The sequence below is a fragment of the Polypterus senegalus genome, chromosome 2, assembly GCF_016835505.1.
Source record: "Polypterus senegalus isolate Bchr_013 chromosome 2, ASM1683550v1, whole genome shotgun sequence".
Lineage (NCBI taxonomy): Eukaryota > Metazoa > Chordata > Cladistia > Polypteriformes > Polypteridae > Polypterus > Polypterus senegalus.
Window position 1 is genome coordinate 298,434,171 of NC_053155.1, and position 16,163 is coordinate 298,450,333.

The 16,163-nt window shown below is 40.4% G+C and overlaps 1 protein-coding gene across 1 annotated transcript in view; it reads left to right on the plus strand.

The window, feature by feature from the left end:
• Positions 1–16,163, plus strand: part of LOC120524020 (FRAS1-related extracellular matrix protein 2-like) — a 352,114-nt gene that overhangs the window by 289,912 nt on the left and 46,039 nt on the right. The window contains exons 13-16 of the mRNA XM_039745822.1: positions 441–599; positions 2,948–3,251; positions 8,852–8,983; positions 12,575–12,906. Coding sequence (XP_039601756.1) covers positions 441–599; positions 2,948–3,251; positions 8,852–8,983; positions 12,575–12,906 — 927 coding nt within the window. The remainder of the gene's footprint in view (positions 1–440; positions 600–2,947; positions 3,252–8,851; positions 8,984–12,574; positions 12,907–16,163) is intronic.

Consider the following 16,163-nt stretch of genomic DNA (forward strand, 5'->3'; position numbering starts at 1 on the left):
GCTTGTTTTTAATTTTCTCAATTAGGATGCAAAGGAGGGAGCAGACAACACAAAATGAGAGAAAAATAATAGGAAAACAACAAAGAATTAAGCATTTCAAGCTGTATCAAAAATAGAAATATTTCTAAATGTCTTATAATGTAATATTGCTATGCTTTTCTGAATTCAGATTAAGAAAAGAAGAAGAAAAATAAAACAGCTAACTAAATGAAGATCATTTATTATCAATTATTATGAATCTGGTTGGAAAAAAAAACCTGTATCCACAGGGGGTCCCCAGGAGTCATTCTTTCTTCAGGCATCCCTACAACAAAATACTCTATTATCTTCATTTAATTTTAACTGAAATGTTTAAAAATAAAAAAATGAAAATAACAAAGCTATTGAGACTCTGAATTTGACTTGTTATATTAAATTATATGTTAATTATTCTTTTTTAGATGAACAAAGCAATCATTTATATTGAAGAGACCAACTCCATGGCCGATGTGACATTCCCATCAGTCCCTCAAGTCGTGTCTCTCCTGCTGTATGATGATACTATTAATGCTAAAGAAAATCCTCATCCACCAGCGGGTTATCCTGTTGTCTGCGTCACAGTAAGTGCTCGCTAAAATTAATTTTGCCTCTATTTTTAATGGCAGCTTATCCTGGTGGAGGTCTGTCAGGGTCAGCACCATGTATATGATATTTGAAGAACACTACCAGTGTTAAAAGTTCAGCCCTATTAGTTTAAAAATACATAGAGCAGGGAAAAGAAACTTAATCGCAGAGCTACAGCATGTGACTGAGATACATTTTTCTGATGCTTGCTCTTAATACTTTCCCAATGAACACTTAAAATATCTTTACTATTTAGAATACATCATAATAGAGACTCCCTACAATCAAAACACAAAGCTTGACATTTGCAGTTCCACGCTTTTAGAGCTGTAGGGAGCAGCACAGTGATTATCTGTGATTATCCACAATCCTGAGTTTGAATCCCATACCTGATCATTTTCTTAGTAAAGTTTGCATGTCCTCCTGTGTCTCCAAAGGCAAGTAGGTTAAGATATTTTTAATGCAACATATTCACTTACATTTCTTTCAACTGACACTAATACTTGGTCCTTAACTGTCCCTTTTTTACACCTTTGGAACCCCCCAATTATTCATAACTTCCATGTGTTAGTTATCCTTAGCTCCTCCTCGCTAGCTGTTCTCCATAAAAAGCTTTGCCTATAGACTTAGTACCTAACACACCAACTCCATATGAACGTTGTGATTCTGTATACCCAAGATGGCAGAAACGGGTGAAAGACCTGCAAAAGACCCTCAAAGCAGGTCAGGACCTTCACTAGCCCTTCAATAGATGTTTTAACCCGGCAGCCTGACTCCAAACTCTTCAGGCAGACTTCAGCCTGCACAGGCTTTAACAGTTTGGATGTGAGGTACGAGTTAAGTCATATCTCATTGAGCCTGTCAAGGCGTGATGAACGATATAACTGGTATCTCATTATACAGCCACTATAAATGCAACCAGTTTGCTGCTTAGTTCTGGTGCCTTGTCATGAAAAGGGTATAACGCTGATGAAACTAGATTTGTTGTAAAATTAATATTTTGATGATAATGACAGTGGAGTGATTGAGATAGTGACAATCAATTGGATGATGTAGAACCAGTACACTCTGACACTAATGTGGATTGCTAACCCCAAGGTTTCTTCATCACAAGATCTCGGACTTGTCACAACTTTCAGGACTGCACTACATGGACATTCTGTCACCCACGGAGTGCACACAGTCACCTACTACTACAACAAGCATGGACAATGAAAAGAAATGCATTATATTTACGGCATGTGTTCTTCTAAGCCTGAACTCTGAGTGGTGTCATGCTTCTAGAACTTCTTATTCAGATTAGGAATTTTAGTTGTGTTGCTGTACTTATATAAAGTAATTATATTTTCGACAGAGCTACAGTTGATAATAAAACCATTTGTTTCTAATACATTTCTTTACTTTTTTTTTATACATTTCCTTATTTATCATATATGCATAGACCTATACTGCAGTGTCCTGGTAATAAATGGTCCAGCAGTCAATGTGTTAAAGTTCAAAATACTTTAACTGTTCAAAAATATATCTAGAATGGCCCTCAAGGGAGAGGAACCATCAAAACCTCTGGCTTGAGTGATACGTGTAAAACTGAATCTTTATAAAAGGAGATATTTATTTGTAATCAGCAAAATGGCAGAAAAACAAAAAATTAGGCAAAAAGGGTTTGCGGAAAAAACAAACTAGTTGAAAGTCGTAATCCATAAAACTTAAAGACAGAAGTAATAAATCCTAAAACTAGAAAACCAATGCTTGCAATAATTATGCACACTTTGAATGTCAGTGAACCACAGAAGGGTCTGCTTCCCAGGCTCATATAACGGCTGAGGGTGGTCCTTCTCTAGTGACATCATGGTGGCCCCACCTCTTAGGGCTCCGCCCACAAAACACAAGGAGCATAAGAGAACATAGCACAATACATAAGCAAAATTTACATAAAAACATGAAAAATAATAACTCCAAAATTACAAAAACAACAATAAAAAGGAAGATACACTTAAGCCAGTGGATAAACCCTGTCTGTAGTTTCTAAACCATAATAGTTACACAGAGTTCACCTGAAGTCACCACTTGTTTTGCACTTGGTTGGTTCAGCATACATTCTCACACTTGACATGAAACCTTGATTTACTTTTATTTTTATTTTATTATAGTCTGGGGTATCTCTATTGTTTTAATTTACTCAGCTTTGATATTCCTCATTGCCTTGAAATGTTTTATCAATATTCTACAAATCAATGAATTCATAATTACTTAAGCAATTTTTGATACACTTTTATTTAGAAAGAAATTAACCCTTTATTTTTTCAATGTAATGTTCTCACTTACTGTTTTCTCACCTTTGCAGGCCTGCAACCCCAAGTACTCTGATTATGACAAGACAGGCTCCATCTGTGCTAGTGAAAGTATTAATAATACTCTAACGCGGTACCGCTGGCTTGTGAGTGCTCCAACGGGTGCTGATGGTGTGACGAGCCCCATGCGAGAAGTGGATTTTGATACCTTCTTCACTTCCTCAAAGTACATCACCTTGGATTCTGTATACTTCCAAGCAGGCTCTCGAGTGCAGTGTGCTGCCAGAGCAGTCAACTCTAATGGAGATGAGGGTTTGGAGCTGATGAGCCCTGTGGTATCTGTCAGCATTGAGGAAGGTAATGTATATGCAGTTTAAAGTGGATTCTTTAAATATCCTATGAAGTAAAACAATTCAAACACTACCCTGATAAAAATGTGTAACTATATAAAGAACTTAGAGAAGAAGACTTTTCATATTCTTTGAGGAAGTGATTATAATTGGTTATGTTGAAAGGTCTTTAAAGTTCTGTTCTCCACCACACTATTTGGTCATTTGTTCCATGTGCATATTTTCTTCACTCAAGGAACCATAAGCATGTGGAATAAATTACCAAATACACCCCTAAAAATAAAGGTGCCAGAGTGATTGTTCAGGGCAGTGCCATAGGGGAACCATTTTTGGTACCCAAAAGACCCATTCACTGGAAGACTCCAAAAAGAGCTTTTGTCTACTGTATATAGATTTATAATAGACTCATACAGTAAATAAATATAAATATACTAGCTGTGTAAGCCCCTGCTGTTAAAAGCACAGGCTCCTAGAAACTATTGAAATCATCAGAAAAAGAATGAAATGCAGAGTTTGTTTTGCGGATATGCTCGTCCCCCCTTGTCTATCAGCAGCTAAGCGAGTTTCTCTCTCGTTTGTCTTTCCTCAACGGTTTTACTTTGGCAATGGAGTCGCTTTCTTTCAGCTTCATGCTGTAGCCTCGTGTTTCTTTCTTCTTCCAACTGGTTAACGTGGGGCCTCTTTGCCAGCTCTTTGAGCTTCATACTGTAGCCTCACACTTCCAGGCTGGACAGACAGACACACTTCCACGCATAGACATTTATATATAAGATAGTAACACATTTGTGAAATACCAATGGGTCATTATTTTAAAAGGAATGTGGCAGGGTGCAGTAATGACAGGTTGCAACAATGGAGAATACAGTAGTTGGGACACCAACTGGGTCATCCCGTTTAATGCAGTCTTCTAATTTAAATAGATGTCTTTCTGGCGCAATTATACAGCTCTCTTGGGGTGAAACAAAAAGAAACTCAACTGGCTCGTATGCCGTCATAAAATAGGCTCCATCTGGCGGTCTGCTCAGCTTGTTAAAAGACACTTCCTTCTGATCACCCAGGCTTCTTATAGTATTATGTGGGCAGGAAGGGGCAGGACTAAGCTCTCACTGGTTGGTTTTTCGTAGTTGCAGGGAGAGAAGAAGAGGAAAGCTTTACCGATAGCACCCTCTCTCACCCCAGCTGGTTATCACATGCCTCAAGTGAGCCGGCGAGGAAATTCTTGGACATGCATGCATGACACGACTGTCGTTGCATGTATAACACAGATTTTCTTCAATTGTTAGTGTCCTGCTAGGTAGTGTACCATACATTAAAGATTTCAGTTTTTTTCCTACATATTAGGAAGCTTTTCAAAACTCAAGGAAACAATTTTATATGCAAGAAACAAATCCCAGAATTAAATGGTACTTGGTCAAGAAATAGTTTGATGAGGAACCATACAACCCAGTAAAGAACTATAAGGTGCCACTAAAGAACAAGTATTTTTAAGAGTGTAGTGCGCTGAAGAGTACGACTTTAGGGACCTTCAAATCAAATCTTGACTTGATGTGCTGAATGGACTGCTTTCGTCACAATTGCTCTGATGTTCTACTAAAAATATCTCTACTTTTCATCATTAAAATGACGTCACATAGCAGTATTTGTTCATGAAATTGATTTTTTTTGGACAGAGGTATAAAGTCTTCCAGCAGCAAAAAACACTTGCAGTATTTTGAATAAGTAAAAATAGAAGTTTCATTCTTAAAAACACATGTATCCAGCCACTCATTTGCAGTATGTACACTAAAGATTGTCTACATATCAGGGTCTGTACTTAGAAGGACTGCTATTCACTTACAAATCTTGCACAAGCACATTTGCACTGGGGCACTTAAGCCACGTCTTTGGATTATAGGAAGAAATTACATTTCCCCCAAGATAATGAATAGAGTTGCAGAGAATTGAGTCCTCACAGAAGGACACCATGGGTCAGTCAGGCATGCCAAGATGCTGAGACTGTATCACCTATCAGCTATGACACCCCACAGAGTTATTTTTTCATGTAATAAAATTTACCTATAAGAAAAATCAGCTCAAGAGAGAAAACAGCTATTTCATCAATCTCATCACACCCGTGTTTTCATCGCCTGCTTTATCCCTCCTCCTACGCTCTCCACTGCTTCTGCAGTCTCTTCTTGGCTCCACAGCCAAACAGATCCACTTGCCAAGAAGGTTCAGGGGATTCTGTTAAACTTGTCGTGCCAAGAATGTTCTGAGATACTTCTTGCTTTGTTAATCTTGTTAAGTTCTTCATCTTCTTATTGCTATTATTTTTTTTTGCCTGTGCACATGGCTACAGTTACTTGGGTCATTGTTCATCTTGGCCACTGCCTGCATGGACTTTGCACCTCTCCCACTTGTCTTTCAAATTTTGCCTTCCTATTACATCCCAAAGTCCTACATGCTAGTTTAATTAGTGACTCAGTTTACCTGACAGAAATGAGTGTGCGTTGTATGTGAATGTGCCTCAGCTGTAGACTGGGGTCCAATCCTGGTGTTGTTTCTGATGGTTCTGCAATAGTACTAGTTTCTTAAGCAGCCCTCTTAGCTCATAATGACACCACACGGGACAAAAAATGCACCATAAACTGAGGGGAGGAATAAACAAAGGGAGCAGACATACAGTAGGTGCAAAATAAAGGAAAATCAAAACCCTTGTAGCCTGCCTAGTGGTGCTTGCCAGACAGGTGGTTATTTCAAACTCTGCCCCAATCAGTAATCTACAGGTATATGATCTTGGTATCTCAGACCACAAAGTAGTGTCAATGGAGCTGCCTTTTTTCTTCCTCCGTACCAAACCAAAACAACAGATATATTTCAGTAATCTGAAGAACATCAATGTGGATGCCTTGTCCCTGGACCTTAAACTTCTTTCTTCTGACCTTACCAGCTCCCTCTCTGTTGTTGACCTCGTGGATTTCTACAATCAGCCCCTGAGCAGTCTCCTGGACTTTCACGCCCCCTTAACATCCAGGTCGGTCTCATTCTCGTGCTCAGCACCTTGGTACACCTGCAAGCTGCGAAAAATTCAGGTGGCTGGGCGTGCCCTTGAGCGGCGGCTCAAGGCCTCTAGGCTGACTGTCAATAAACAGGCTTACAGGGAACACAAGAGGGCGTATGCAGAAGCTCTGAAGGTTGCACAGTCCAGGTTCTATTCCACCATCATCAGAAACAACTCCATGAATCCCAAAAAACTTTTTTCAATTATAAATCATCTTCTCAAACCTCCTTCACCTGCTCACTTTCGAGGCTACCGATGAGAGGTGCAACATGCATATCGATTACTTCAAACAAAAAGTTGATAGCATCCGTTTGCACCTCTCCAGTACAGATATCCTGCCCTCCCCAACTATCGACCCACTGTCTGAGACAGTCCAGCCCCTTTGCTCCTTTTCTGTTGTCACACGGGAAGAGGTGGAGGACGTCATCAGGAAAATGAAACCGCCTACCAGCTCCCTGGACCCTTTTCCCTCAGCCTTGCCAAAGGCCAACATCTCTGCTGTCTCTCCACTTATCACCAGGATTATAAATCATTCCTTTCTGGTTGGCCATATTCCGTCTGCACTAAAAACTGCAGACCTCTACTGAAAAAACCCACCTTGGATCCTGAAGTTCTCTCTAACTATAGGCCCATCTCCAATCTTCCATTTCTCTCCAAAGTCTTGAAAAAAACAGTTGCAGCAGAACTTCATGATCATCTCAAACTGAATAACTTGTTTGAAAAGTTTCAGTCTGGTTTCCGCCCTGGCCATAGCACCGAAACAGCCTTGGTCAGGGTTACCAATGACCTTCTGATGACAGCAGATACTGGTTCCCCTTCTCTACTCATTCTCCTTGATCTGACAGCTGCTTTTGACACAACAGACCATAACATCCTCCTTCACCGCCTGCAATACACTGTAGGACTCTCAGGAAATGTTTACAATTGGTTCACATCATACCTGACTGGCAGAACTGTGCATGTACCATTGGGCAGCACAAAATCTCACACCCACAACGTTACCTGTGGTGTCTCACAGGGTTCTGTGCTAGGCCCCATCCTTTTCACCATCTACATGCTCCCCCTTGGAATTGTCATTATCAGACATGGTTTATTTTTCCATTGCTATGCTGATGACACTCAGCTTTACCTCAGGACTACCCCAACCTCCTCTATTGCTCCTCCGCCAATATCTACACTGACTACCTGTCTGGAGGAGATAGAGGCTTGGATGAGGCTCAACTTCCTTTAGTTGAACAGTTCAAAAACAGAAGCCATCTTAGTTGGTACACCACAACCATCTCCATTCTTCTACTATCACCAGTATCACTTACTTTGGTCAAAATATCCCTCTTTCCACATCTGTTACCAATTTGGGTGTTATAATGGACTCACAACTCACCTTTGACACCCACATCAAACACCTCTGTAAGTCATCTTTTTACCACCTCAAGAACATCGCCATACTACGCCCAACACTCACCCTGGTAGATGCAGAGAAGCTCGTCCATGCCTTTGTCTCTTCCAGGCTGGATTACTGTAATGCGCTCCTCACCGGGATTCCCGGTAAGAGTATCCAGAGACTTCAATATATTCAGAACAGCGCTGCCAGAATCCTGATGAGGGTGCGAAAGCACGATCACATCACCCCCATCCTGAACACTATTCATTGGCTCCCTGTCCAGCTCAGAAAAGAGTACAAGGTCTCCCTTCTCACCCATCAATGCATTTATGGACATGCCCCTCTTTACCTACAGGAACTTCTTACTCCTTATACTTCCTCATGTGCCCTCCGCTCTGTACACATAAACACCCTCCAAGTCCCCAGAACTAAGCTTAGCAGCATGGGTGACAGGGCTTTTTCACCTGTGGCGCCGAAGTTTTGGAATGCTCTCCCTGATTACCTGAGAGCTCCATGTTTTTAAGCGAAACTGAAAAACTCATCTCTTTAGAAAGACTTTTTGTTAAAGTATTTTTTATAGATTTTTATTTTTGACTCTGTAGCACTTTGAGATTGCTAAAATATAAAGTGCATTATGAATAAAGTGTATTATTATTATTATTATTTACCTTCCAATGTCCCCACTACTATAGAAGATCTGTACTAAGGAACAGCTAAAGTGATTTATTACTGGTACTTCATACTAATTTGAGGCATAGGAAAAATAAGAGATACTGTATAGTTAAATTATACTATTAAACACTGACATCTAATTCCAAAAGCCTTTAACCGAGAGTCAGATGCATCCAATAGGCATGCACATAAATAGACTATGACATGTTTCATTCACTTATTTAATGAACATAATTAATTGAAGCATACTCTGAGAATATTAGGGTGATGGTAAAAAATAATCTTTCTATTGTTTTGTATGGTTCTTTAAGAACTCGTTTTTATTTATTGTCTAACTCTGGAATCTCTAAAGTGGCATTATGAGGTACAGAGCAGGGCCCAAGGCAAGATTATATTCTGTTACAGCACGTAACTTTAATACAAATATACAGCATATAATTTATGCAGTTATTTTGCATTATTTGCTACTTTTTATTCAAGTCAGATATTTCTTTTCTTTTTTTTTCACCTTTAGGCATGTGTCAGCCTCGACTCGTTGGGGCAGTTGGAGCTGAGCCATTTTCTGCCAAGTTGCGGTACACCGGAGCAGAAGATCCAGATCATCCAAACCTTATTAAGCTAACAGTCACCATGCCACATATTGATGGTAAGAATGGTTTTAACAGCATAGGATTTAAGTAAGTTTTAATATTCTGTTAAATATGAAAATAAAACAATATGTTTTTAAAGGACAAATTACCAAATCTCAGGTAAGATTATATTTCTGTCTCATGCTGCTTTACCTACAACATCTCATCTCATCTTCCCATGCGCTTTTCCTGGTGAGGGTCATGGCGGCAGCAGGTCAGCCCAGACTTTCCTGTCCCCAGCTTCATAATCCAACTATTCCTAAGGAATTCCCAAGCCAGCCGAGAGATATAAATCCTCCAGAGTGTCCTGGGTCTGCCTCAGGGTCTCAGGGTGGAATGTTTTCAGAGCAGCACTAGGGGGATCTGCCCAGGGAGCATTCTTACAACATGATCAGACCACCTCAGCTGGCTCTTCTTCATCCGAGGGAGCAGTCCAAAATTGCAGAGCTTCTCATCCTATCATGGAGTGTCAGCCAGCCATCCTGTGAAGAAACCTCAATTCTTCTGCTTGTACTCGCAACCTCATTCTTTCAAGCATTAAGCTTTTCCTGCATATTTATTAATATTTTAAAATTAATATCTTTTTTATAACATCATCGAATACTGCCACTGGTACACTCTTCTGAAATAATAAGGACTTCTGCAGGTGTTAAGATGTCAATCTCCTGTACGAGGGGTAAAAATCTATATATATTAAATCATAAGCTGTTTGTTCATCACACTAAAACAGCTGAACTTCTTTTCACAAAATTTTGCAAAAAGGGTGTTGGATGTTAGGTGTTGCTAAACTGTTAAGGAGCAACGTTCCATTCTTTCAAAACCCAAAGAATTTTTAAAACTCCAAAACAGTTTCTAGTGAGTTCCATGGTTGCAAAATCTTATGTGAAACAAAGTTTAGAATCAACTTCATAAAAATGTATGCAAATGAAAACACATCTGTTTCGCTCACCATTACCTATTTTTTTGTAATATTATATTATACATAACCAAAGCAGCAACGTTTGAGCCACCAGTAAGAACAGTGGTGGTCTGCTCAGTGTTGGTCAAACATACGGAGAGGAAATTCATTGCACCGTGTACACATCATGATTACTCTGAAATGAACTGTTGACACTACATTATTAGAAAATGTCACAAGAATGAGTCACAGACATCATGAAGGTTTGGGGCAGCCACCCGTATATTGATCCATGGCTGCAAAATGAGTTAATTTGAACAGAGATATTCACAGATTCGAGACCAAAACAGAACTGATGTTATTGAGGTTAGAAGGTGGCTTTCAAGGCCAGTAAAGGAAATGACCAGAAGTGGTTTCATCAGGGACCAGATGTGACATCAGAGTTGGAAACAGAAATTAATCATCGGCACTGGAAAACCCGGAAGTGACGTCATCAATGGTGCCGGTACCCTGTGGGATTTCCCGTGGATGGTCTGCAAGAGATTGAGAGAGACAGCCAGCGCACCCCGCCGCCCCCTGGGTCTGGCATGGAATTACTATCATTTAGGCCCTTCAGTTGTCTCCCAATTGCACGCGTGTGATACAAAGTAAAACCTTGCATTTTTGAAAAAGCAAACAATATCATTAATCTTCATATCGCTACTAAGCGTGTGACAATAGAGGGCACTGTCGCTCCTCAACCCCTGCAGACAAACGTCCAAGTAAAAACACCAATAATCTTTTTAATTTCTTTTCTTTATGATATTGGGCCACAGTAGACACCAATCACCCCAATAAACAATAAATCACAATAATATAATAAATCCTCCTCTCCTCCCAGCATCTCTGACACTCTACCTCCCAACTCCAGCTCTGCTTGCTGGGTTTCCTATAGTCATTTAAATAGTCCTTGACCCGGAAGTGCTCCTGTCCTTCTGTCCATGTGATTCCATAGCACTTCCGGGTCAGATAAAGAGTTATATTTTTCTTCAGCCCGGAAGTACTTCTGTTCTTCCGTCCCCGTGACTTGGGAGTACTTCCGAGCTATACGGGGAAACAACAATCCCCTTGTCTCCCTGCAGCGTCACACGATGGTACCCACGGCACTCAGCAGGGCTGTAAAGCCAAATTCCATCTTCCATGATGCCCTGCTGGAATCTGGGGCACCTCTAGGCTGCAAGGAAGATGCCATCTAGCATCTTGGATGTGTCGGCCGGGATAAGCTGCAGGTCTCCATCACAAGCGCAATAAAGATAAGCTATGATGAAACACAATAAAGTATGATTCTTTAATGTATGCGGACTCACTGTTCAGAATATGGTAGAAAAGGAATGGCTAAGAACCGCATTAGGAACTTGATGGTAGGCATTTACAGTTTAATTTTAAGGTGTGATACCATTAGAGTGGTGTGATGTGTTGCCATTTTAAATCCATCCATTTTCCAACCCGCTGAATCCGAATACAGGGTCACGGGGGTCTGCTGGAGCCAATCCCAGCCAACACAGGGCACGAACCAATCCTGGGCAGGGTGCCAACCCACCGCAGGACACACACAAACACACCCACACACCAAGCACACACTAGGACCAATGTAGAATCGCCAATCCACCTAACCTGCATGTCTTTGGATTGTGGGAGGAAACCGGAGCGCCCGGAGGAAACCCACGCAGACACGGGAGAACATGCAAACTCCACGCAGGGAGGACCCGGGAAGCGAACCCAGGTCTCCTAACTGCGAGGCAGCAGCGCTACCACTGCGCCACCGTGCCGCCCCCATTTTAAATCAACTTTGAATCATTTTTATAACATTATTGCATAGTGCCACTGGTGTGCTCTTCTGTAATAATAAGGACTTCTGCAACGATGTCTGTGAACCCCAATCCCAAGCCCTCCAGCTCCCCTACTGTAGATGCTCTCCGCGGTCAATTGATGCAGTTACTCAACAGGTCATTCAGTTTATTCATGAGGGTATACATACTGTATCTATTTATGAATGCAGGAAATACAAAGTAGCCCAATCATGCACAAAAAGTCATGAGAGCAGAAAAACTGATAGAGAGGTAGTGTAAATGACAGATGGGACACTTACATTTTACAAAAGGGTCAGCCTTCAAAAAATGCATAAACATTTCTTTTTTTACCTTAACCCATTATACATATATACCCAAGCAATGCCAGGTACTTTGGTGAGTCATTAATAAAAATAATCAGGAAGAGGTGGAAATGATGGGTTTAGAAAGAGAAGAAGAGGTTTAATACTCAGCACCATCCCCTGGTCTGGCTTATCAACACCCAACTTTGAACCCTTTGACTGCCTCCCAACTGCACTGTACTCTCAGCTGTATTCTACGCAGGCTGTAGTGTCCGTAAAACTTTTAAGACCAAATCTGCTTATTGACCCAGTAAATGTGAAAATACTTCCTTGATTTTAGAGACTACCTCTGCTGAGTCTTATGGAGACCAAAGCATTTAATTCTTGGAAAAGAATTGAAACATCATGCAATTTTAAGTTTATAATACTACTCCTAAAATACCAGCATACAATTTTTATTTATATTTTCACTTAGAGCTTTGCTTAATGAGCATCACCCCCCCAAAAAAAACAATATTATATACGTATATGATTACAGTTATCTATAATATGTAAAACTTTTCTTTTGTGTTTTCCTAGGAATGCTTCCTGTTGTCTCGACCAGGGATCTGTCCAATTTTGAATTGACCTTGAGCCCTGATGGCACTAGAGTAGGGAATCACAAGTGCTCCAATCTGCTCAACTACAACGAAGTGAAAACACGCTATGGATTCTTAACAGAAGCCACCAAGAATCCAGAGGTGATTGGGGAAACATCACCATACCAGTACAGTGGCTCACTCCGAGGGGAGAATACTCTACGCTTCTACAGGAACCTTAACTTAGAAGCCTGCCTTTGGGAATTTATCAGCTATTATGATATGTCTGAGCTTCTCACTGACTGTGGTGGTACCATTGGGACCGATGGCCAGGTAAGGGCACTGTTACTAAAAATACCTAGAAATGAATATTCTTTCATTCATTCATCATTGTGCTGTCCATCATATACTGTCATTTCACTGCATTTTTCCATTCCTGGACTCAAAGAAAAAACAAAGAATAATGCAATAATGCCAGGGGTCTTACACAGAAGCATAGTGTTGTTTTTATTACAGGGGAAACAGTGAAACTTATAAAAACTGAGAATGAAAATAAAAAAAAAAAAAAAACATTTATAGGTCTTTACCCGTATTCTGTGGGTGAGGTGGTCTGTCTACTTGTATGCCTCAAACCAGCCTACAGCAGCTACCTCCACACCTCAATTTTGGTTTTATTCAAAAAACAGAATATGTTTCCTACATTTGTGACTCTCTGACTCTAGTGTACTAAAGTTGTCATTGAGCTGCCAATTATGCCCCTTTCCAAAGATTACATCTGGGCCATTTTCTTCTTCTTTCGGCTGCACCCATTAGAGGTTGCCACAGCACATCATCTTCTTCCATATCTTACTGTCCTCGTCATCTTGTTCTGTCACACCATCACCTGCATGTCCTTTCTGACCACATCTATAAACCTTCTCTTAGGCCTTCTTCTTTTCCTCTTGCCTGGCAGCTCTATCATTAGCATCCTTCTCCCAATATACCCAGCATATCTCCTCTACATATGTCCCAACCAACCCAATCTCGCCTCTCTGACTTTGTCTCCCAACCGTACAACTCGAGCTGGCCCTCTAATGTACTCATTACTAATCCTGTCCATCCCCGTCACACCCAATGTAAATCTTAGCATCTTTAACTTTGCAGCTTTCTGGTCAGTGCCACCATCTCTAACCCATATAACATAGCTGGTCTCACTACCATCCTGGAGACCTTCCCTTTCACTCTTACTGATACCCATCTGTCACAAATTACTCCTGACACTCTTCTCCACCCATTCCACCCTGCCTGCACTCTCTTCCTCGCCTCTCTTCCACAATCCCCATTACTCTGTACTGTTGATCCCAAGTGTTTTAACTCATCCACTTTCGCCAACTCTACACCCTGCATCCTCACCATTCCACTGACCTTGCGGACAACATGCGGGTCATAAATACTGTTATGTGAATGGCGTCACATACCATGACTTCTTGGAAGCATGGCATGAGTAACAGATGCAAGCATCTTAGCAACCACTTCCTAAAATGGCGAGCCCACAGAAAATAATATATGTTCTGCTAAAGAAGAAGAGAATGGAGAAAAATGGACTAGGAAATGAGTTAACATCTTTTCTACATTGTTTGTATGAAAATGTGCTATATAAATACGTTATTGTTGTTGTTGTTTTGTCCCAAACAACAGGTTGAAAGCTGGAGGATCAGCTAAATGTATTACCAAAGCCTAAATGCAAACCAAAAATCACATCAGTGTCTCTTGTGACTGCGCTTCCTAACACCTGTTTAGGCTACTGGAATCCCAAAATGTCAGCACCCATAATAAAAACAAAGTGGTATTGCGCTAAATGGTGAAAAAAATATAAACAAAAAATTAAATTTGTAAATATGACTAATAGATCAAATAATAAACAAACCATAATTCTGTAAAGTTCTACAGTAGAGATCTAAAAATATTATTGAGATGCTTATAAAAAGTCTAATAAATTTTCAAAAAATTTTTTAATCATAGCAAAAGTAGTGAATTGATGGTACCAAAATAGTAATAGCAAAATTAGCTATTAAGTCTAAAAACAAAGCAGAGAATCCAACCAAAAGCGATACTAACACCAAGAAAAAAAAATAACTAAAACTCCAGGAAAATTGTATTCTTTCAAGAAAAAAGGGTAACACTTTACTTTAGACTAGCCAACCCGCGGCGTAGCATACACCGCATAATTATGTATTGATGGGTGAACACTTCCTGAAAGACACAGTTGTCCAAATGGGGTTGGTTTTGAGGATATGACTGTAGGTGAATGAAAAGATGTAACTCTGGAGAGGGCAACATACAATACACTGTTTTACACACCGCATACAGCGATTCACATTCGCGACAAATATGATTCTTCTTAGATGGTGCTGTCGTGTCCACCCACGCTCTCGAAGCATACACACTGCCTGGTCATGTGCCCGCTCGCAAGAACAACCAACAGAGACCCGCCCACCAACTGTAAGACCATGGGACACTCCTCGCAAACTGTTCTACACGCCGCATACAGCGATTCACATCTGCGACAAACAAACTGTTTTACACACTGCATACAGCGATTCACATCCGCGACATGATTTTTCCTAGATGGTCTTGTCGCGTCCACCCTCACACTCGAAGCATACACACTGCCTAGCCATGTGCCCGGTCGCAAAAGCAAATGACAGAGACCTGCCTACCAACTGTAAGACCATGGGACACCCCTCAGAAACTGTTTTACACTCTGCATACAGCGATTCACATCTGCAACAAACTGTTGATGAATAGATGAATGACCACTTTACTGATGCTTTGTAAGTGTTATAACAATCCAAAGAAGACTTTGTTAAGGTGTTGTTACATAGTAGTAAATGTGTAATAGATGCTTTTTACAGTATTTAAAGTGTTACCAAAAAAATGAATATTAAAAGAAAACAGAATAATAACAAAAACTTAAAATGAATAACAACAAGTGGGCACCTCTTGGTATCAGGTATTCCTCAGTTTACTGTACATTGCAGGATGACCATGAATAATAGGAATTGTATTGTTTAACTGTTGTTGTTACAGCACCAATCCAAAGGTCTCTAAACCAGTGGTTCTTTTATTTTTTCTGACAACCTAATTTTGCTTATTGTGTGTCTTGTAGAATTGGTGTCAATTGTAGAATCACCATTGATTGTCATCCTTGTGTTCCCTCTTGGAGATTCTCTGTGGTCCGGGGGTGGTAGTGTTGCTCCACCTTGGAGAATAGCCACAAATCATTGTCTGGGGGATTGTTTCAGCCATGTAAGCAGCGACCCATCACAAGGTTATCTGCAAATGTTCTCAACTTTTTCTCATTCAGTTCAGTGTAATTCACAACTCAGGATGACCCGATTATAGACATCACGGTTGCAACCCATAGTTTAAGAAACACTGTTCTAAACCACTAAAGATTAACAAAAGAGGTTTCCAGAGCTAATGGGAGCTTATGCAGTTGATTCTTTAAGTATTCAGCCCCCTCACTTTCTATACACTTTATTATGTCTTAGATTTAATTTTATGTTGATAAATTTGCCATTTTTTCCAGTCAATTTACACTCAATAAC